This window comes from Poecilia mexicana, unplaced genomic scaffold, assembly GCF_051168715.1.
Source record: "Poecilia mexicana isolate PSO_F unplaced genomic scaffold, ASM5116871v1 scaffold_9, whole genome shotgun sequence".
NCBI classification, from domain to species: domain Eukaryota; kingdom Metazoa; phylum Chordata; class Actinopteri; order Cyprinodontiformes; family Poeciliidae; genus Poecilia; species Poecilia mexicana.
The window spans coordinates 11,258,387-11,279,655 of record NW_028263378.1 but is presented as its reverse complement, the minus strand read 5'-3'; the positions used below and the strand labels follow the sequence as shown (position 1 = coordinate 11,279,655).

At 38.5% G+C, this 21,269-nt stretch overlaps 2 protein-coding genes across 2 annotated transcripts; both read right to left on the bottom strand.

Moving 5' to 3' along the window:
- Nucleotides 1–2,057: 2,057 nt before the first annotated feature.
- avp (arginine vasopressin) lies at nucleotides 2,058–4,348 on the bottom strand. Its single transcript, XM_014991131.2, has 3 exons — nucleotides 4,168–4,348; nucleotides 2,563–2,767; nucleotides 2,058–2,488 (listed from the first exon to the last, which is right to left on the bottom strand). The coding sequence occupies exons 1-3, from the start codon at nucleotides 4,339–4,341 to the stop codon at nucleotides 2,352–2,354; spliced, it is 516 nt and encodes a 171-aa protein (XP_014846617.1). The 5' UTR covers nucleotides 4,342–4,348; the 3' UTR covers nucleotides 2,058–2,351.
- Nucleotides 4,349–8,204: 3,856 nt separating this feature from the next.
- ubox5 (U-box domain containing 5) lies at nucleotides 8,205–16,022 on the bottom strand. Its single transcript, XM_014991130.2, has 7 exons — nucleotides 15,646–16,022; nucleotides 14,431–14,494; nucleotides 13,765–13,866; nucleotides 11,666–12,387; nucleotides 10,904–11,529; nucleotides 9,309–9,476; nucleotides 8,205–8,500 (listed from the first exon to the last, which is right to left on the bottom strand). The coding sequence occupies exons 2-7, from the start codon at nucleotides 14,482–14,484 to the stop codon at nucleotides 8,277–8,279; spliced, it is 1,896 nt and encodes a 631-aa protein (XP_014846616.1). The 5' UTR covers nucleotides 14,485–14,494; nucleotides 15,646–16,022; the 3' UTR covers nucleotides 8,205–8,276.
- Nucleotides 16,023–21,269: the final 5,247 nt, after the last annotated feature.

Below are 21,269 nucleotides of genomic sequence, written 5' to 3'. Positions count from 1 at the left end.
TTTGCAAAATAAACAGTAATGATTTACTTTGGAGCGCCAAATAATCCCCCGTTACCTCCGCTTGACTGATGGCTGCTTTTAGAGAATGCGGTTTTAATTCACAGCAATGTCTCTTAGCGAATCATCAAAAGGTCGGCAATAAGAAAGACTATCTGCAAAGTCAGTTTTGACAAAGCCGAGACGATTCACGTTTTAACAGAAAATAAAACTGAAGAAGACACTGGAAAGGTAACGAAACTCAAACAGCGTGTTTCCACAGAAAGACCCCTTGTTCTGCATCAGGTTTGGTTTGCATGCCACCAAACGGTGGTATTATGCTGAGAACTCATGCCTGTTTTCATCTATTTGGGAATCAAGCATGCATCATCCACAAGAGGTGCTGCACAACATGGAAGTAGAGTGTAGCAGAAATATTGTGGAGGTCATCTGCGGCCCCTGTTTGCTGCCATGCTTGTTTCTTTGACTTCAGTTTGACCGGCCCACAGGGTCAGACAGCGTTATCATACACCACTGATAACGCTGCAGTTCATGCTGAAGAACCAGGTACTGCATGGTGTCCAACTGGAACCAACTTGGCATTCGGGAGTCTCATTGCTCCAATGGAAACAAGTGACACTGGTTCAAATGGGCTTCAAACTGTGTCGGTGGAAAACTCCTAGCAGAGAACTTCAGAAAGACCTGGAACCAGCGTCTGCAGCTTTTCCGTACGTGACAGACCCAATAAACCCAATAATCAATGCACACTGTGTAATATTCCAATGTGGAAGGAAAAGCATAAGAAAGGCGACAAGCTGCCTTTCATCGGCATTTTGAAAAGTCAGTAAAATAAAAATAATCTGGTCAGATGAAACCAAAACTGAAGTTTTTGGATGACAAGGCACACACCATGCCTGGAGTACCTACGTAATTCTTTTTTCATTACATTTCAGCTGTATTGAGATAAAATCACTACTAGATCTGGGGTTTGGAACCAACTGGCTCTTTGGCTCAGAGTCTCACTTATTAAATGATGAAATATTATCCTGTTTTTTTTTTTTTTATATTCTGTTTTTTTCTTCTTTGCCCCCAGGAAGAAACCTTGATACCACCATGAATCCCCTTGTAAATTTAGTGCAGATCAGCCACTGGCAAGATGCAGGGACCACCCAGGAGAGGTTATATAAAGGCTGAAAACAAAGATGGGCTTTAAAACAAGACAGTAATCCCAAACATACTGCTAAGAAAACTTTCTATTGAATTTTGAAAGAGCAAATAAAGCCACTAAAATTGCCTAAATCTACTGAAAGTCAGAAAATAATATATAGAAAGGGCCCCCAAAATCTTCAATTTGTGTGAAAGAATGGCTCAAAATCTCAAAGTTTCTCCAAACAGGAAATGTTTTCAAGCTGTCATAACCAAAAAAGCATTTCCTTCAAAGGCGTTTAATGCTCTTTCCCTGTCATTCCACTTTGTTACACATAATTTATGGATTAATTAGTTTTGCATGTTCAACATTGATTTTCCTCCGTAATCAATGTTGTGCACTTTGCACTTTTTAAGGGGACACTTGGAACAAAACTGAATCTTAAAAACAAAAGTATGTATAATGTATAGGAGGAAGGCTGTAGGCTCTAAAACAAAGTTGATCGATTGAAACGTATAAATGTCTAAGTCTGGGAGGTGCTGCATTCACTTCCAGCTGAAACACAATATCGACAAACCGCCATCACCTGCAGCTCTGCCACCCTTGTCAGGTTTCATTCATCATGAAAAAAAGACGGTAAGAAAATTACTATTCCCGTCTCACTCGTTCATCAAATAAAACATGTTGGCACAAGACTTTGAGATCTCTGCGCTTTAAAGAGGATGACACCAGCTCCATAAATTACTGACTAAATCACACCAATTATGCTAGATGACTTCTCGAGTGTAGTTATCATTCCATTCTCTTTCACGCACACAGAAACCTCACTAGGTGTGACTAATGAAGGCCCACAGGTATGATGAGAAAAAAAACAACAAGGTCCTTCGGGCAGAGTTACACACTACATTTACCTCCTCCATAAGACAGTGACAACTTTAATCCATGATCCTTTGTTTATTTACATGGTTTCCTTTGTCTTGACTTGTGCACATTATGTGCATGTATGTACATTTCTTCTTAAATTGATGGTAAACAAGATCTATGCTGTGGTTCGTTTAATTCTCTGTTCTTATGTTTCTATTAAAACAAATTGAAGAGCACAGAAAAGACGTTTAAGAGAGAAAAGAAAAAAGTCGACTGGGTTCAGAGTTCACAGATTGAGGTCTAATATTCTGTCGTTGCTGCAGGTCGTCGGGCGCAGAGGGGGAGCTGCTTGACGCTTGTGGCATCAGTAGTCGTTCTGTCCTCTGCTGGCCACGTGAAGGAGACGAAGCAGCAGGTCTGTAGGGGAGCTCCTTGCAGAGCTTTGGGCCGGATCTGCGGCGTCTGTCTCCCCGAGGCAGTCAGAGTCCAACATGCAGCCCTCTGAGAAGGAACACGGATCAGTTCACATCACCATCATGTGACCATTAAACCCAGAGTTAAAGACGAGACTGTACCAGAGTTGCAGCAGAGTCCCGAGGAGGCGCAGTGGCCCCCCTCAGGTCCACAGGGTCTCCCTCCAGGCTGGCAGGGGGTCAGCAGGTAGTTCTCCTCCTCACAGTGAGCTGCAGCTGCAGAGCCCAGTAGGCAGCCCAGGCCCTCTCCACAGCAGATGCTGGGGCCAAAGCAGCGGCCCCTGTCTCCAGGGCCGCAAGGCATGCACTGGAGAAAGGCAGAGCAGGTGAATGCAAAGAAAACAAGTATTTGGTCGCAGCACGAGAGCATTCAGAATAACTTTGCTCTCATATTTACTCAAAATTAATGAACTTAAAAAACTTAAAATGGATCAGAAATATAAAATGGAACTGACTGAGCAGAACTGAGCTGTTACTCATGTCTTCAGGACATTAACACAATAAATAAAACACCATCTACTTTGTACACAAGTTGAAACTGGGTTTACAAGGAAAAAATACTTAAGCTATAAATATTATATATATAATTTTATTACCACGTCATATTTATTAAACTCAGCTTTTATTTGCTCATCCACATTTAAAAAGAAAAGTCAATCACTTCACATTAAAGTGAAAATTCTCTCTTATTCACTCACAACTTTGTTCTTAAAATTCATATTTTACCTAGACTACTATACATTATTCAAGTTCCTTTCACATATAAAATATTTATACATTTATTGATTCTTTTTCTATTAAGCTTCAATTTTACTACTTTTTAAAGAAAAGGTCATATTTTATTTACCCCTGTTTCTTAATGAAAAATACTTTCTTTATGAATGGTGCCATATAAATAAGAACTGCCACTTTTTAGATATATTATTGATTTGCTGACAAAATTAACCACACAATCAAAAACGTATCTGAATTTCAAATATTTTCAAGATTTCTTTCTTGAAAGGAAACATTGGGCAAGAATATTCCTTAATGAAGCAAGAAAAACTGGAAAGTTTCACATGTATATGGTCATCGAAGCTATTTCTTCTTTCTTATGAGTTGCAGTGGATTAAAAAATATACATTTAACTGGATAAAAATAACTTCTTCGTGGTTCATAGACTACAGTCTGAAATCTTCAGAAAATTTGTATCACGCTTTCAAAAAAGGAACATTATTTATATTTTTGTTTCATTTAATGTCCAGATCTGACTACATTTCCCAGTTTTGAGAATAAATTGGCACATTCATCTAAATTTAAAACATAAAGGAACATATATTAAAATAGATTTCTAAATGTCAGATATTCTCAAAATTTGCATTTAAAATATTCATGAATTAGCCTCTGCTTTAGAGATAACATCTAAAAATGAAGACAAAGTCTGAAAGACAATACACTAAACGCATCGGAAAATGTAGTTTTATACTTTAACATAGAAATTTGTCATTTTAAATTATAGAATGTTAAATTTTTTCTTAATTTTTAAAAAATCTTTATAATAATCCACCTTTTGCTAATTCAAACCTACAAATGAAACATATTATAAATCTGCTTACTGATGATAAAATAGCTGTAACGCATTATAGACGTCAAGATTATTTGTTTCAAAAGAAAAACAAAAACACATCATCAAATAAAAATAAAGATGTTACACCCTCAGGTGCTCACCTGTCTGACGCCCCCCTCCGGCAGCGCCCGCTTCCCTCCCCGGGGGCAGTTCTGGATGTAGCAGGCGGAGGAGAGGGCGAGGAGTCCCAGGACGCACAGCAGGGAGTGATGCATGGCTGCTGCTTCTGATTCCCTCCGCTGGTGTGGATGTCTGACTGACAGCCCACCGATCATTCCTCACTTATAAGCACATGGACACGTTGTTTGACAAAGAGACCAACACCTGACGTCACTGACCGTCCACCCCCCCCCCCCCCCCCCCCAAGGCTCCGTGCACGAGCCGTTTGCGCGCGGGGTCGCAGCAGATGTGAGTCTGCATCGGATGCGAGCATCAACCAAATCTACACAGGAAAACAGCAACTGTATTCAGCCCTGCGCCGCACTTTACTTCTAATAAGCTTTTCAGAATAATTTCCGCGCTGGATGACACAATAAATCTGCGGAGACAAAACAAGTAATTGAAGCTTAAGAACAACTAATCTGATTTATATTAATAAGCGGCGAGATGAAGAACAATTTATGAATATCATGCACGGTTCAGTTGTTCAGTGCAGCCATTTCCCGCGTTTGCTACATTCAGACAAGTGAGATCATGAGAACTTCAGGGTCACACAGATTATGATGCTGACTAAACTGTTGATGAGCATAAAAACATTAGCATTTCTAACAAACATACTTCTGCTGATTGTTCTTTTCCTATGCATGCTTTGAGTTGTTTCTCTCTAATTAGTTGTTGTGATGCTGATGAACTAAACAAGAGGTAAAACTGAGCATCAGCGGGTTAATGAGCGTAATGGTCCTTTAATGGGCCCCACAGTATTCAGATGGAACTTTACTCATATATGGCATTCGTCATAAATTTTTACATTTTCTCTCTTCAAGCGTCATCAGACAGCTAGAAGGTGGCATTATGTTTTTAGCACCAAACCTGAAAAACATGCAAACACAACAAAATGGCAGCCAGAGAAACAATGTGGGGACTGTAAGGTCATTTTGAACTCATAAGTCAGAAGCTGTTGTTTGGCAGCTTGGAAACTTAACGAACGAGTTAAGTTACATTACATTTAGGCCGTGTCTACACTACTTCTATGAAAAGAACAACAACCCAAAAACAAACAAAGAATAAAATAAAAATCCTCCAAAAATAACAAATTTCACTTCTTTTTAAATATTTGTTCATATTTGAAATTTAATGGGAATCTAATAAGGACAAAGTGAGACAGAAGAGGGAAAAAAAAAGCTCCAGGGCTCCGTTAATGTTATAGCTTCTGGCACAGAAAGCAATAATCAGTTTTAATCATCTCACTTGTTACTATTATGTGAAAAGCGATGTGTCAGCATGTTACTCTGAAAGACTTCCTCACCAGAACAGCTGACTTTACATTACAATGCACTAAATATGTCTATAATGTAATAAAATGTCTAAAACGGCAATTCTTACTTTTCTCTATATCAATCAAACGGTTTTACTCGTGAGAGTTCAGCCATACAACATTATGCTGAGGAGATTTTCGACAACGGCACCCAAACTCTGCAGTTCCCCACTAAATTTACTGTTTAGCTTTAAGAACGACCTCAACATGATGTTGCACGAGTGACAATATAAGCGGGAGTGGTTACTCATCGAACAGGTTAATGATTTCACATAATCTGTGGATATCAACAGACACTTTGTTCTAACATCGGACACCAAAAATAAAAAATAAAAAAGCGGTTAAAAGAATTATTTCCTGAAACTTTATGCTGATTAAATACAGCTGTAGCTCAGTAAGTTGTCTGCCTGTTCCAGCTATCAACAACTCTATCTCACCAACATTTTTAGTAAAAGTGCTCTCTTCACCCTTTCTGGTGTTAGTAAGTGACTACATTTGATATTCCTGTTAAAAAAACCCATATTTAACCAAGAAAACAGTCCTCTTGTGCACAAGGCCATCCCAGAGATCCAAATTGCTATGTAAATTAAAACTAATCATCAAAATATAGACACATGTGAAGCTTTTTTGTTGTCAAGTGTTTTTCAGATTACCATCTGCTTTGAAAAACAATGAAAATGTTGATTATGATATATTTATGTTGCATTTTACACTTTATGACTGTAAACTACATGGTTTATTTTAATCTTCTTTTATCTCATAACAGAAACATAACAGCTTAACTGATTAATAAAAATTGAGCTAAACATAAAGTCACCTTGACAGAATAAAAGCGACCCAGCGAGTCTAATTTAGCCTTTTTATTTTTAGGGACTTTATGTACCTCCAGCTGAAACGGCGAGGCTGATGTCTTCATTGCACATGCAGAACCACTGATTCCAGTTAGACAGAGCGGATACAGGATCACGACCTTGGTTAGGCTTAATGTTGTCAGGGAAACCAACACAGACATGATGCTGTTTATGACTATGAAGACCAATAAACATAGAAGCTGTGACTTCACTTCAACTCGTTTGTGCACCACAGCTTAGCGAGTTAGCAAAAAAACGTAAGACTTTGAAAGATGCGTAGACATTTTCTGTGTAACAACATAGAAAAAATAAAATATATAGCAAAAAAATAATAATAATAATAATTAAAATGATATAATTGTGAAATGCAGGTGTGGCCAGTAATTCAGAGCCAATATAAAAATACACTTTTCACCAGACTAACATTTCATGCCACTCTTAACGTCTAATTATGTGCTGTATTTTTAGAGTATGCGTATGTACTGTATAAAGATTGGGTTTTATTGTCTGTACAGACTTTTTGTCAGACTAGAAGCCGTTTTTTCACATTAATCTCACGTTAAATGAGCAGAGAGAAGCATAGATCCCAGGGTCAGGATGGCTATTTGGAGGACTCATAATACACATATAAAAGATGCTTACTTTACCGTTACACAACTCTGATTTAAAAAAGCTGTGGCCGTCAGAGCTTTACATTCACTCATGAGCATAAAAGATGATTTACTTTTGAGCTTTTACTGATGATTTGGAAATAAAAACTTCTAGGTCGCAGGATTATATAACCTTCTCCATTTTTAAAAACAATACTTTTTTTTTTAAGTATCCAAACAGGATTAAATAAACTGAGCTCTGAAAGTAAGAACATTTGTGGTTAGTCAATTATTTCTAATGGAAATAAATGTTACTAAAAAAAAAAGAAGAAAAAAAAAGCTTCTATTCTCCTTTAAATTATTCAAAATCAGAAGAAAAATATATTTTTTTGTTAACAATTGCTTTGGCCAGGAAGAACTTGCAAGTCTTCACTAATGCCATTAAAGTCAATATGTCCTATTGACTTTAATGTTGTTTACTGGATTGTTGGTCTTTGAAGAACCAAGTTATTTTAGCAATTTAACAAGTTGCCTAGAACTCCTTCTTATGCTGGATACCAGGATGGTCACACACTGCTGTGGGATGGTATCCAATATTTTAAACAACATTGGTGGTGGCTGTGTTGGTCACTCTGACGCAGCCTAGGCTGACCTTAAGTGTTCAACAGGTTTAAATCAGGGCTGTAGTCTGGCTACTCAGTTTGCTTCGCAGTGTGTCGCATTTCCACAAACTGAGACAGGGCCCAGACATGAGCGCAAGGTGAGTAATGCATCACAAGTCCAGATGATTAGCTGATCGAGACCCCTTTTACTTCATTCATAATGACCACCCAGCCTTGGATCGACTCTATTCCCTCTCAAATCTTTCTCGTTATCAAGCTCACAAACTTTGCTGCCCCTGATTCTTTGTTCATCCTCTGCGCTGCCATGTCTCCTCCCTCTGAACACAGATGACAGCACCAAGGCTGCAACTTCACTTCTATTAAAGAGTCCAAGAAAAAGGCAGAGTGGGTGGAAGAGGACAGCAATTTCTGTATATGTGTATTTTTGTATGTGCCCTCAATGAAAAGGTCTGTGTGCTCAGAGATGTTCTTTCCTTCAGTGGAGGATAATAGGATGATGTCAGCAGATTAAGTAACTTCATGGATCTAAACAACAAACTTGACTGAGCTTTAAAGCACGAAATGAGCAACAACGCTACAGAAACAGCCCTGGACATTAAATCACAACAACAAATATATTTATTCATTATATTAGAAAAAAAAATTTAATTGATGCTAATAAATCTTTTGCCGTCAGTAATGTACACGTAAAATGTTATTGCGTGGAGTACGACTCAGGCAGGTTGGACAGGAAACACAGCCGGATTTATTGGTCGAGTTTGGTGATTTTGAGTCTTTTTGCACACAGGCACGACACAGCAAGTGGCCGCATCCCAGCCGGTAGATCGATGATGATGATGATGATGATGTTGAGTAAACTGAGACTGAACGGGAACAGTCAGAGCACACCTTCCCATCTGGATAAAAAATACAGGAAAGAGAGAAAAAGTCCTTTAACATTTTAAACCTTAAATTTCTTAAACATTTCAGTCTGTATTCATTATTTTGACCCTTTGTGGATTGGAAAAAAAATCCACAACAACTTCAAACCTCTATACCATATCCTCGTTAATAAAAATCTTTAAGGTATATTTTGTACAATCTTTCCACTCTGAAAAAAGAATGACTTAGCTGAATTATTATAGTGAGATAAAAAAAAAAAAACAATTTTAATAATTTCAAACCAGATAATGATTTCGAAGTTTACATTTTTATTTTTTAAGATTTTACAGAAAAAAAATTAACAAAGGTAATAAAAAAGGAGGTTTAATCACACTATGAGTCTAAGCAGCTTCATGACTGAAAATGTGCATAAATGTCGCCTAAAGTGCAGGACTTGTCACTGCCTAAACCTGACTGAGCTGGTCAACTGCAGCATTTTTACTAGCACACAGAATCTGACAGATCTCTTTGTGACAAGCACACAGAGAACAAACCTCTGAGCATTTGCGTTTTTAAACTCAACCAAAATTACAGCCACATTTTCCTCATACTTGGTAAGCCTCACGACATTCAGCACACATTCAGCTGCAGACGGTATTTACAGCTGAATGTGGCCGCATCCAAGTCGGTAGGCATTTCTTACATGTCTGCAAATTAACTTCTCACCATAAAGATTGGAGATCAACAACACCGTTCAGTCCTACGCAGGCAGGCTTTAAGATTCTTGGAAACTACGGGGATGTGGTGCAATACCTGCAGCGAGCCAGAGAAAACAGACTGTACCTGTGGATGAGCTCGCAAAGCCTGAACTTTGGCACAATGTCGACTGGGATGTACTTTCTGCTTGGTGGAGCAAGTTTGAAGTAAAGGAGGGTCGTCCCTGCAGGGCAGAGAGCAGGGCCTCGTCCAGGCTGGCTGAGAGCAGCTGCTCGTGGGAACTGGAGCTAAGCTCTGAAAACGAGCAGAGCGAGAAATAAAAAAATACAAATAATAAAACACAAAAACTGCAAAGATTCGTTTGGGAAATCAGTGTTCGTAATTACAAAACCTGGTGAGCACAGAGTGAAAACCACAGTTGTCCATATTTATGACGCATCCATGTACTGATTTATAACTCCAATTAGAAGTGGGATGTAATAAGGCAATTAAGTACAATAAATTATTATTGAAAATTAGAAAATGATACGTAATTTAATGTTACGACCCAATAAAATTACTTAAGGATGTCTGTAATAACAAAACTCATTTAAAGTATGCAGGTCAAACATATAAAAGAACCCCCAGATCCCTGCAGTTTTCCGTCCTGGAGCTAAAGAGAAAGCTTGGGATGATATGCTAGTTAGGGAAGCTAAAAACCAGATACTGTTTTGCAGTCTGCTAACATAAACCACAGCTACAGGGGAGACCGTGGGACCAAACATGAGCTGATTTTATGTGACTGGGAGCCTGTGATTGACAGAAACTACCATTGAGTCAAATCTACCAAAACTTGCCGTATTCCAGATAAACCTTAAACACAAAACGTTTGCCTGATGTCAGAAAAACTAGCAATAACGTTGGCGAATGTTGCAATAACGATATAAATTGCACTAAATAAACAGTTAACAGTGGTAAAGTCGTTCTGCAGGGAACTCATTGAAAACATACATAAGACGTAGCTTCTTAACGACTTCTCTATCTTACCTCTACTTCAGCATTACAACATTTTATGCTGCATTTAACAAGAGTCGTCAAGACCGTAGCTGTATTAACACTGCATAGAGTGTAGAGCCCCAAAATTCAAAGATAGTTCACACTATTCATTGCGCTGTACACCATACTTTAAAGGAGTTTTTTTTACAAGTGATATTTAAATATGACAGTAGAGGTATAACATCGGGACATCCTCTAATAGAAGCTTAAAATGTATGATGTATGCTATAACAAATTAGCCCCAATTTGTTATAGCTGTAATGGCTGTAGGCATTGAAATCTAGTAAGGATGTTACACTGAACACATTCTAGTGGTGAAATGTGCAACACTTGCAACATAAACTGATAAAAGTATTTATTTCTTCTCCCTGTGGATTTAAGCAATAAATGAAAATGCCCACAAATATCCTGAAGATTGCAAGCATGACTGATTAAAGTATAAATACAGTACATAATCAGCGCATATAGATGTAAACAGTGTCAGAAGTGTAAGTAACCAAGTTAATTTCTACAGCTAGATTAGATATTGAGCGCGACCAAGTCTAACTTACGATTCTATATGATTTTTTTTCATAAGATGATCTTGGAACGTCAGACGTTTTAAGACAAATCAAGGAGTGTGATGCTGCCTGTATTTAGGAAAAGATGCAGCTTCAAGAAAAGAACCTTTCACACCCAGTACTCACCTAAACCTGAATTATTTCTTATTTTTTTGCTTTCAGAAGGCAGTTGTTTTCCAGGTGTTGCAGCTTCTACTGAAATCTCACTTGGATCTCGTTTTTTTCTTCTGTTCATCTCTGATTTACTATCTGTAGAGAGTGGCTTGATATTAGATATATCAGTCCTGTTATTTGATGACGGTCCTGATTCATTATCCACTGCCGTGTGAGCAGAGGTTTGGCTTGTATCTGTGTTTTCATCAGTGGAATGGGTAGAGTTATTGTTTATTGAGGTCTTAGTAAAACTTGGAGAAGTCTGAGAACGACCCCGAACCGAGGAGGTTATGAGTCTTGATGCTTGTGGGTTCTGTCCCTGGTCTTGTCCTCCCAGGGTCCCGTCCCTCCTCACCATCCCTGTCTGCAACAGGAAGTGGTCAATGCGGCTTTTGAGCTGGGGGTTGGGGAGGGCTTGGCAGGTGGAGGTGAAGGGGACGCCGGTGAAGGGGTCGTTTGGCGGTCGACCCCAAGCGGCTTCCCTCTTCTGGTACTCCTCCAGAGTGGAGGCGTCCACTGACATTCCACTGGGAAGCAGCATAGGGAGCGCCATTACTTCCTGCGTTAGAGGATCCAGGAATTCTTCTGGGATGGAAAACCTGGCCGAGCCAAAAAGAAAGCCACGATAAATCAAACACTGTTTCGTAATCAAATGATTTCGTTCAGACTCTGAGTCATCGTGAAATAAAAATGTTCTTGTAAATTAAAATAAACATTACTCGAAATGTCCTGTACCTCAGGCTGTTCTGGTGGGTGTGTGTCGTTTGGCTGACAGGAGGAGAAAAAAAAACAGGGTGCTCCACCCGCCTTTCATTTGCCTCCTGGAGTCTTTGAATCCTCTCCACTTCCTCAGCGGGGCAGCAGCGAGCGGGTTGCCCCCACACAGCCAAGGCCTTCAGTCCCAGAGAAGACGCAGCACCGCCGCATGGTACGGTGACACGAAGCTGCGTCACGGCGCTCAGTGAGTGCAGCCCCCGGCTCCACAGCTTCACCTGCCGACTGCTTGCCGGCGGCGGAGGAGGAGCAGAGAGGAACGGAGCTCGGGGACGAAAGTTTGAATGACTGAATGAAACTTGGGTTTCTTCTGTGAGTTCACAACGAGCGACCTGCTTGAACTCTGATTCAGAGCTCGACTGAGATTGGAAGTCTGTCTGTGGAGGCCCGTCTTGAGCTTCTTCCTCCCACTGTTGGGCATGAATACTCCACTGATTGCCATTACTCTGCCGAGACCGACTAGAAACAGGATGAGACTTCTGCCTGTTCTTTATGATCTGGTCCTTTGCCTGGTTTTTACTCTGCTCCTGCCGATGAATCTGCCCAGGACTTGACAGGGCACTGGTATCTGAACTTGTGCTGATCTCCAGTCTTTTGTGGGCTTGGCCCCGGTCCATTCCCCAGGGCCACAGCTCCACATCCACCCGGCAGAGCTCCACCGGGAAGCCAAACTTCAATGTCACCTTGAAGGGATAAATGGATAAATAGATTCAGAGATCAGCATTACATCAGCACATAAGTAATAATCAGAATACATACTTTTAAGTAGAACTGAAACAATTAATTGGATTAATCAAATTAATCTGACTAATCATGACGCGATGTGCATTCCTGCACATGAACAGGTCAGGTGTGAATCCCGGTGACACCAGTGAGTCTATATGGTCACATGACAACAGTAACTCAGTCCCTCAATCATTTCGCAAAACACAATTTTCAAACAGGATTCAGATAACCGTAGTTACAGTCGTCACTTTAGTTCCGTTTCATCCCTACTGACCGCCGGAGTCCTGAGGAATCACATACACAAAAGAAGAAAATACAACATAAAGGCATGCCCACCTTACTGAGACAAAGATGAATACTGCAATAGGATCCCTTACAACAGGTGACACATAGCCAGGTTTAGCCTGTAGAGCCCAGCAAAGGTGTTTTTGGATGACCAGGAGGCGGCTGCACATATAGCCTCGACACTGACTCCATCCATGACACACTACCACAGCTGGTGGAATGGTACCGTACCCCCACAGGAGGCCGGAGGCCCTGTAGAGTGTATACCCGATCCCCCACATCCCTGATGCTCAACATGTGGAAAGGGACAAACTTTAAAAACACATTCAGATTTCTCAGGTCTAAAATTGGGCATAGTCCCCATGTTTTTTCTTTTAGAGTAAAACCCTGCAGGGATCCAGAGGGCACCCTTCAAACTCCTGTTGCAGGGTATCGACAGCCACAGTAGCATCCTTGGCGTCTATTTCGTGGCTCAGTGCCTGAGCTTTCACCTGGTCACAAATGACCATCATTCAGACCGGCCCAGGAACAGGCGGGCAGCGGCGGAGCTGTAGCACGTAAACCCGAGACAGCGTTGACACAACCCACACATCAGAGACTTTTATTTTCAGTGCCTAACGTCTGAACTGAACTTGGAAAGAAATCTTTTCAGTTTTCTGCTCCATCTTCTTGGAACCAGTTGCAAAAATACATGAATGCAAAGGAGGTGTTGTCACTAAATGCTTTAAAAGCTGTTCTTACTGAAGAAGGAATCATCTGTCTGTAAATGTTTTAACTCAGGAATCTTTGAATTAATTTATTTATGACAAAGTTAACCGTTTTGTTTTTTGCTGTTATTGTTCTGTAACCTCTTGACCAGGATTCTCTTTCAAAATGGTTATTTAAGGTCAACAGGATTTTCCTGATGAATTAAAGGTTAAATAAAATAAAAGCACAAAAGATTTAGAGGCTATACAATGAAACAGAAAATGTTTGAAGTGTTGGATGACTAAATGAAACAAAGGTAAAAAAAAAAAAGTGATTTATTCCACAATAACGCACAATCTTACATGCAAGGGTGGACGTAAGAAGTATTCCAACTTGAAGCCTTGTTTCCGTAGTGAAGGGTCTGCTGACACAATGTTTGTAACATCATAGCCATCTGCACAGAGCTAAAGATATAACATAAAAGATATACACATCAATAAAAGCCTTAAACAGCCTTTCTATGCATCGTTTTGTCTTTACACATGGCAATGGCACCCATGGACAACTGTTTCTGTGACATAAAAAGAGGAGGAGGAGGCAGCAGAAAAAGAGAAATATGTAATTTTCTTCGCAGAATAAAAGGTACATATTATATGTCCTGAGTGCTGAGAAAAGGCAGCCGTGATAGATTACAGAAATGGAATAAAAAGGACAAGGACAGTTGAGATTTATTCTCCCACACACCACATTGTACCCTGCTCTTTAATTTTCACACAGCCTTCCTCCTCATCCCTCCAGAAAAAAAAAAAAAAAACGCTTCTCGTCTGAGTTTCTTCGTGAACTTGAAAGAGCCGGCTATAAAAAAAAAATCTAGTATCGGTCTCATTTATGAGAGAGCTATAACCGCTGTCGATTCCTGTCACTTCATTGTAGTAAAATTATTATCAATGTTGTGAAACCAGCTGGCATGTAAGAAAACAGCTTGAGGGTTGTACAGCTGTGTGAATAGGTTTTAAAACATGTCACACCTTGTTGCAATGAGCCGTTGTTGAAAAGTGTGGCTGACAGAGGTTCACAACCATATTCTGCAACCTGCAAAGACACAAAGTGATTTAAGAGCAAAACAATGCCACGCTTTCTGTCATGCACAGGTAACTTATGGCTAAGAGAAAGTGATGCACTCAGGAATTCAAAAAGCTCATTTGTGTTTTCAATCTTTTATGCGTACGTCCTTTCATAACTTAAAAAATGAACAAGCTTTAAGTCCACTATCTATGTTTCATCACCAAATTAAAAGGCAGTTTTAAGAGAGCAAGACTGCAACAATGATTCAAATACAGCAATAGAAAAGAAAAAATGTGACTTACTCTCCTGTTTTCACCATAAGGTTTGCAGCTGTAGCAAAGGTTAGTCTTAGCGAAACGTTGCAGTCAACATTATTCCATAAGCAAAAAATGCTCAATTCAATACCAACAGAAATTGAAGTATCTATGTGTTAATCAGAAATCAAGGTAAATGATATTTATTCATTTCTCTGGGATGATATTCATTCTCATCATGCGAGAACTCTGTGGCTTTCTGCAGCTTTTAAAAAAAGTTTTTCATAGATAGATATGAACTAAGGGGGATCAAAACAATTCATCTGAGTATAATAGCTTGCCTCTTGTGGTTTAATGGTGGCACTTACTCCTTTAGCTTCCATGACATGACTGTTCAGAAGTTTTCACAAGCTGAAATATTTGTAAAACATCCAATTTCTGGTGCATTTCTTACAACTGCTGACCGAGACTAAGCAGAAACGCATGGGGGAATACAGTTTCTCATTCTTATTTTTACGTTAGTTTACACGCTTTCATTTACATTTAACTTTTTTCTTGTACACCTGAATTTCAACACCGTGTCACACTAAAGGATGTTTTATTTTTAGTGATTACAATAGAAAACTGCTGCACAAAGTACGACAGTGTTCATGAATCATAGCGGAGACGGTAAGCAACATGCCTCTGAAACATTTCACAGTATCTAATAAGTAAACTAACTCGTTAATATATATCTTTTTGTAACTGTATTTATTTGACATCGATCCATTGCAGTGATACTCCATACAGCAGCTAGCAGCAGCAGCTAACAGATGTATCTGGAAATGCGAATGCTGGAACGGACTGACAATATCAATAACTAAATTAATATGTAGGGAAATAAAAATAGTAAAACCCATTCTGCTTGGTGGCGCGAACACTTGCCTGCTCGGTTCTGTATTATTCCTCCTCAAGATAAGTTTGGAAGCAGCTAGTAGCAATCAAATGCTACAAACACTACATCCGGTATGTCTAAGGAAGCCGAGGAGGGTCACATTTGTGATTTTTTTTAAATTTATTTTTATTACCGCTGGCTCCTTTTCACTTTTTCTTGGCTGACATCAGTTCTGGATCTTGTTTGTTCTTGTTCAAACTCAGTTTCAAAGCCCAATGAAGAAATCGTCTCTGTATAGATTACTTTACATGTCCTTTCGGTTAACATATATTTTATGGCTGTTCGTTCTAAAACTGCTATTGTTTTTCAGATAGTAAAAAAAAAAAAAAACACTGACCAATAATAAACCAGCCAGTATTTTCTAACACTGACTGATTTGAGGAGCGTTTATTGCAAACATTTTTACAGTCAGTTTTATTCAGCAAGTTTGTGCAAACAAACAAGGAATTTGACTTGTTTGATCTCGATAAAATTTTTAAAAATATAAATATATGGACAAATATAAGGACAAAATTAAAAGTTATTGTATTTCTTTCTTATGTTTATGTACAGTGATTTTTTCACATAGGCAGAGTAGGTTGAATCGGTGCAAATATGCAAAGTATCGACTCTGTCGACTGCTAAGTGTTGATCAGGCAAACTGGGGAAGGAAACCATCTTGGCGGTTGCTTTTTGCAAATAGCCCTCTGTAGCACGGACCTGAATATAAAAATCTATACAACTAGTGTCCAGGATGTGTGGAGTCTGTGGAGATGAGAGGAGATGCACTCAGTTAAATAACTACTATGGGACTTTATTCTGGTCTTTGTTTGGACCTATGGCGATAATACTGCTCTGTATTTATTTATATCTTCTTTTCAAAACTGATTTCATAGAGAATTCATTCTGCAATACAAGATAATAAAAACATTTTCAATATTTTTGCCCCCACTCTATGTTATAGCTAAAACTGAATGTCAACTTGGTCCTAAAATAATTGAGATTCAGATGGAAAGCAGAAGTGCTGTTTATTATCTCAGATCAGATCTCAGATTGTATTTGATTAGATTAATATCTAAGATACTATGTTGAGCATTTTTCTTCTTACTTCTAATCAGTCACAAGAAATGATTAAGGCTAAAAGACAATCTGGTTTCAAACAAGTCTAAAGTATAAAAGGCACATGTGACTTTTGACAGTAAATGTTGCCCTCCATCAGGGCTGTGCAGAGACCACTAAAGGGGCAGGTGCTCAAAAAAAAAAAAAGGGCACATCTTACTGCATTCTAGGACAGAATATTAACAAAGCCACACAGCTTTCAGAGTTTAATAAACAATGATAAATTACAATATTGTGACATATACAATCAAAGCTAAGGTAAATCTCTATACAGAGCATACAACTATCCATATGTAAGATATTTTATTAGTAATTTCTTTCTGCAGGTCTATTTTGTTATAGGAAAGTACTGCAATATTCAATCCCGCAATTTAGCAAGATCTGTAAATCAGAGCTGGTGGTTTAGCTCTGATTTACATATTTTGTCTTTACAGAATTACACTATTAAAAATATAAACAAGGGCACAATGCAACCTTTTAGTTTACTGTAATCTATAAAAAAAAGAGCTGCCTGTTCGCTGCAGTGGAGATGAAGATGGTCCATTCAGGAAAGCAGAGCTCCATCAAACTTTAAGGTGGAACTGCAGAAAAAAAGAAAAAAACAATAGCAAAAATTGAATTGTTAATGCATGTCACTAAGGGAAAAGCCTACTGAGTTTTGCTTAAAACTTTTTTAAACATTTGAATCACACATTTGTCTCATAAAGTGAATTTTTTTGCAAAACAAACTTATTTGTGCATGTCAGAAATCTTTTCTTGATATTCTAAGTTTTTGTTTGACTCAAAGTTTTGCTTGTGATTCTCACATGACGTCATGGGCAGGAGCCAAAATCACAACAAAAGATTTCTGATGTGTGCAAATAAAAGTTTATGTTTGGCAAATAACTTTTTAAGTTCACAAGACAAAAATTAGTTATTTAATATTTAAAAAGTTTTTTAAACAAAAGAATTTGTTTTTAAAAAAGAAATCATTACAATTCCAAAGGTTTTGATTACTATTTTATTTTACTTAACTGAGGTTAATTAATTTTTTCCCATTGAATAATTGGGGGAAAAATTAACTACATACTCTGCGAACCAGACCCTAAACTTAAAGTCTGGGTTGAGTTTTTTCCCTTCATTAATGACACACTTTGATTACATACATTATATCTATCATGGTAATTCAGGGTGTGTTATTTTTAATTCTAAATGAATATCCTTGTTGGACTTTTATTTAATGCTATTCTCTTTCAAGACACATCTACCTAACGCCAGAATAAATGCAATGTACATTATGCAGCAAAGGAAATTAGAAGATCGGACATATATCCATTATCGAGATGATAAGTTTTGTACGTACACAGGGAAGAAGCTTTTCAGTTATCTAGCTTTGCTAGCAAAGTCGTAGCTAGCAGCTAGCTAATAGCACAACAACAGCCTAAAGTCTGTATGATAAAAATACTGAATCGATAGATAAGAACAGTTTTTCCTCACCTGGCTGTCTCCTCCCGCTCAGTAGTTCTTCAGAGAAAAGCAGACGCAGAGGCCTGTCAGTGTCTGTTGTATTTCATTACCTCTGTGCTTAAACCGCGACTCCGTGCTGAAGCAGAAACGATACCACAACGTTTTCTGTCATCTGACAAGTAGCAAGTCTACTCCACTTTATTCACCAAAAACGTTTTTTTAAAAATATATAATTCACCAAAAACTGTTCTGTAATCTGGAACGTTTGCTATGCTGAGCTCCAGTTAGCCGCCTTATTTCACTGCGCGAGAGGCATGCGTCACGGGCAAAAGGTCAAAGGTAACAAGGTGACCGGAAGGCTTATTATGTTGTACAAAAGAACAAAACAAAACAAAAAAATTATTTTAATACATGTTATTATGTGTCAGAAGAGGGCTTTGAAAATAATAATACCAAAAAAAAAAAAAAAAAAAAAAAAAATTGACCAAAAGGGCACTTTGGGGCAAGGAGCAAAAAGGGCAGGTGATCAAGCACCCCCAGCTCCCCCCTCTGCACGTGCCTGCCCTCCGTCAACATTTTTCCTTCCAGAATTTAATCTAGTGTTTTCTAGAGCATTAAAAAGACTTACTCGTGGACAAAAGCAGCTGAATAATTCACATATCTTTATTAGTTCTGCTGAATCTTAACAAATGAATGGTTTTAATCAAGCCAGAGCAGTAGTACTAACATAAATGCAAACAATAAAAATTTGAAACATGTATAAAACCAGAAGCATTTTTCTCTCTAAACAATGCAATACTGTAACTACATCACCTACAACAAAAGGAACATTGTTATTTTTAATTTTTTTGGACAAGTTTGCTATGATTGCACCATTATGGGCAGCCAATTGGCTAGCTACACAGTTAAAAAAAAAAAAAAAAAAAACACAGAAAGGAAAGCTAAAATGGCACATATTTTTTCATCCTTCAATTCACCATAATATAATAACAGTAATAAAGATGATAATACTATGTAATACCTTAGAGATAAGTTAATATTCTTGAGCAACATTTTTTTTAATGCTGGCATAAACAACAGTTATAAAAGCCGTGATATTCACATCTGACTCTACTGTACATCATAACTCATGTGTAGGACACTACATAGTGCAGCTGGCCTGAATGCTCTCCTTTAAAAAGGCAAACTTTCCACTTTTTAGATATTTTTTTTTAAACTTCCTCCTTCTCTGCTTTTGTCTATGCAAATTATACAGAAGAAAGTAAGAGTTTTCTAGATATGCACACACCCTCGATGTAAAATTTTAGTCTCACAAGCTTTTATGTACCTTTTATTTATACAACCAAAATTTTAAAAGGCTGTCACATTGTGTTAAATGTAAATAAAAGCGCAATGCAATGGTTAGCAAATCTTCTAAATTAGTGGTCTCAAACTGCACTCTTCGAGGACTTGTAACTTTCAGATGTGTCCCTCGTCCTACACACTTAAATTAAATTGTGAAACTGTGTCACTATCATTCAGTCTAGCTCAATAGATCTATGCTAATGAGCTCATAATAGAGCCAGGTGTGTTGAAGCAGAGAGACATCTAAAAATTGCAGGACACCAGCCCTTGAGAAATTAAGTTTGAGACCCCTGCTCCACACTCATAGTTTATTCATTGGAAGATAATTTAGTAAACGTACCAAATATACAAACTAAGATATCATACCACAGTTTCCATCCCTCCATTCTCTTCCTTTTATCTGAGATTGGGCCGTTGGGATAACAGTTGGGCATGCAGACACCTTCTTTCCAGCAACACTCTCCAGCTCATTCAGGTGGATCCCAAGGCTTTCCCAGAAGGAATACATAACGAGTTCCTCAAGCCAATTCTCGGCCATCATAAGAGTCTTCACCCAAATGGGCGTACCATGAAAGCCTTCATAGGGATGCTCCTTGGAAGCACCTTGAGAAGATTCCCAAACCATTTCAATTGACTTCTCTATTTATCTCCTGCCCTATCCTATCCTCTCTCATGAACAAGACAGTAGGGCACTAGAAGTTCCCTGCTTGAACCACAGACTGACCAGCATCTTGGATGGCCTACGTTCCAGATAAGAAACTCTTGACTGCCATTTGCAGCAGTGCGGTTTTAAGGCTGAATCTCTCAAAAGTAAATTTAAATAAAATATTTTTTTTTTGCACATTACAGGCCCCTTAGATTCAACTACAGATTGTTTAAACACCGCCTACCTGAGTATTGTTCCTGACCATGTTCACCCCTTTATGACTACAGTGTACCCATCTTTTGATGGCTGCTTCCTGCATGAGAGGAACAAACCTCAAGTCATCTCAAGCCAGATTAGCTGCAAAGCTGCAACAATGAATAAAGTGAGTATACACAGGTTTCAGAGCAGCATATGTTCTCAAGAGGGGCTGAATTTGCCTGCGTGGTGACCCAGGACTATTGCACAACTATCCTGTATCAGACAAGATTGGGATAGCATTGTCCTCCAAAAACTTCAGCAACTGGTCTCCATACTTTTATTTTTTGGTTTGATTATTATTAAACAATCTTGAACAAATGATGTAATATATTAGTTTCCACATTTAATATGTGTTCTATGTTCCACAGTGAATGAAATATGGGTTTATCGTCCAACCATTGGTGGTATTCCACTCATTGCAGCTGCCCAGACAAACAGTAGGGAAACCCAGACATCCCTCGTCTCAGTGCCATTCCGGGAGATCGCAAGACAGCTCATTTTATCCACTTGTAAGAGATTTGCAAAGCATTGCATTGTGTTTTTATTTCCATTTTAAAATTCTCAATGTTTTTGAATAAGCATCGCGTCTTTTCCCTTCATATTTCTTAGTTTGTATTGCCACTAGTCCCTCTATCTTCAATCTCATAAGCTGAAGCTTTTCATATGTATACACACATGCACACGCTCTCTCTCATGCCTCCTCACACGCGCACATTTACAATCTATAACTATAATAGGTATATCTTTCTGCAAGTATATCATACATTCTATAAAATTTTTCCCTTTTGGGGGTACCGACTGCCTGCCTGACTGACTGGCTGG

Coding starts and splice junctions, on each gene's coding strand:
- avp (XM_014991131.2), bottom strand. CDS start 4,341: ATGATCGGTGGGCTGTCAGTCAGACATCCACACCAGCGGAGGGAATCA. Junction 2,768..4,167: donor CGGAGGGGGGCGTCAGACAG/GTGAGCACCTGA, acceptor GCCTTTCTCCAG/TGCATGCCTTGCGGCCCTGG. Junction 2,489..2,562: donor GGGACTCTGCTGCAACTCTG/GTACAGTCTCGT, acceptor GTTCCTTCTCAG/AGGGCTGCATGTTGGACTCT.
- ubox5 (XM_014991130.2), bottom strand. CDS start 14,484: ATGGTTGTGAACCTCTGTCAGCCACACTTTTCAACAACGGCTCATTGC. Junction 13,867..14,430: donor CAACGGCTCATTGCAACAAG/GTGTGACATGTT, acceptor TTATATCTTTAG/CTCTGTGCAGATGGCTATGA. Junction 8,501..9,308: donor CTTTGCGAGCTCATCCACAG/GTACAGTCTGTT, acceptor TTTTTTATCCAG/ATGGGAAGGTGTGCTCTGAC.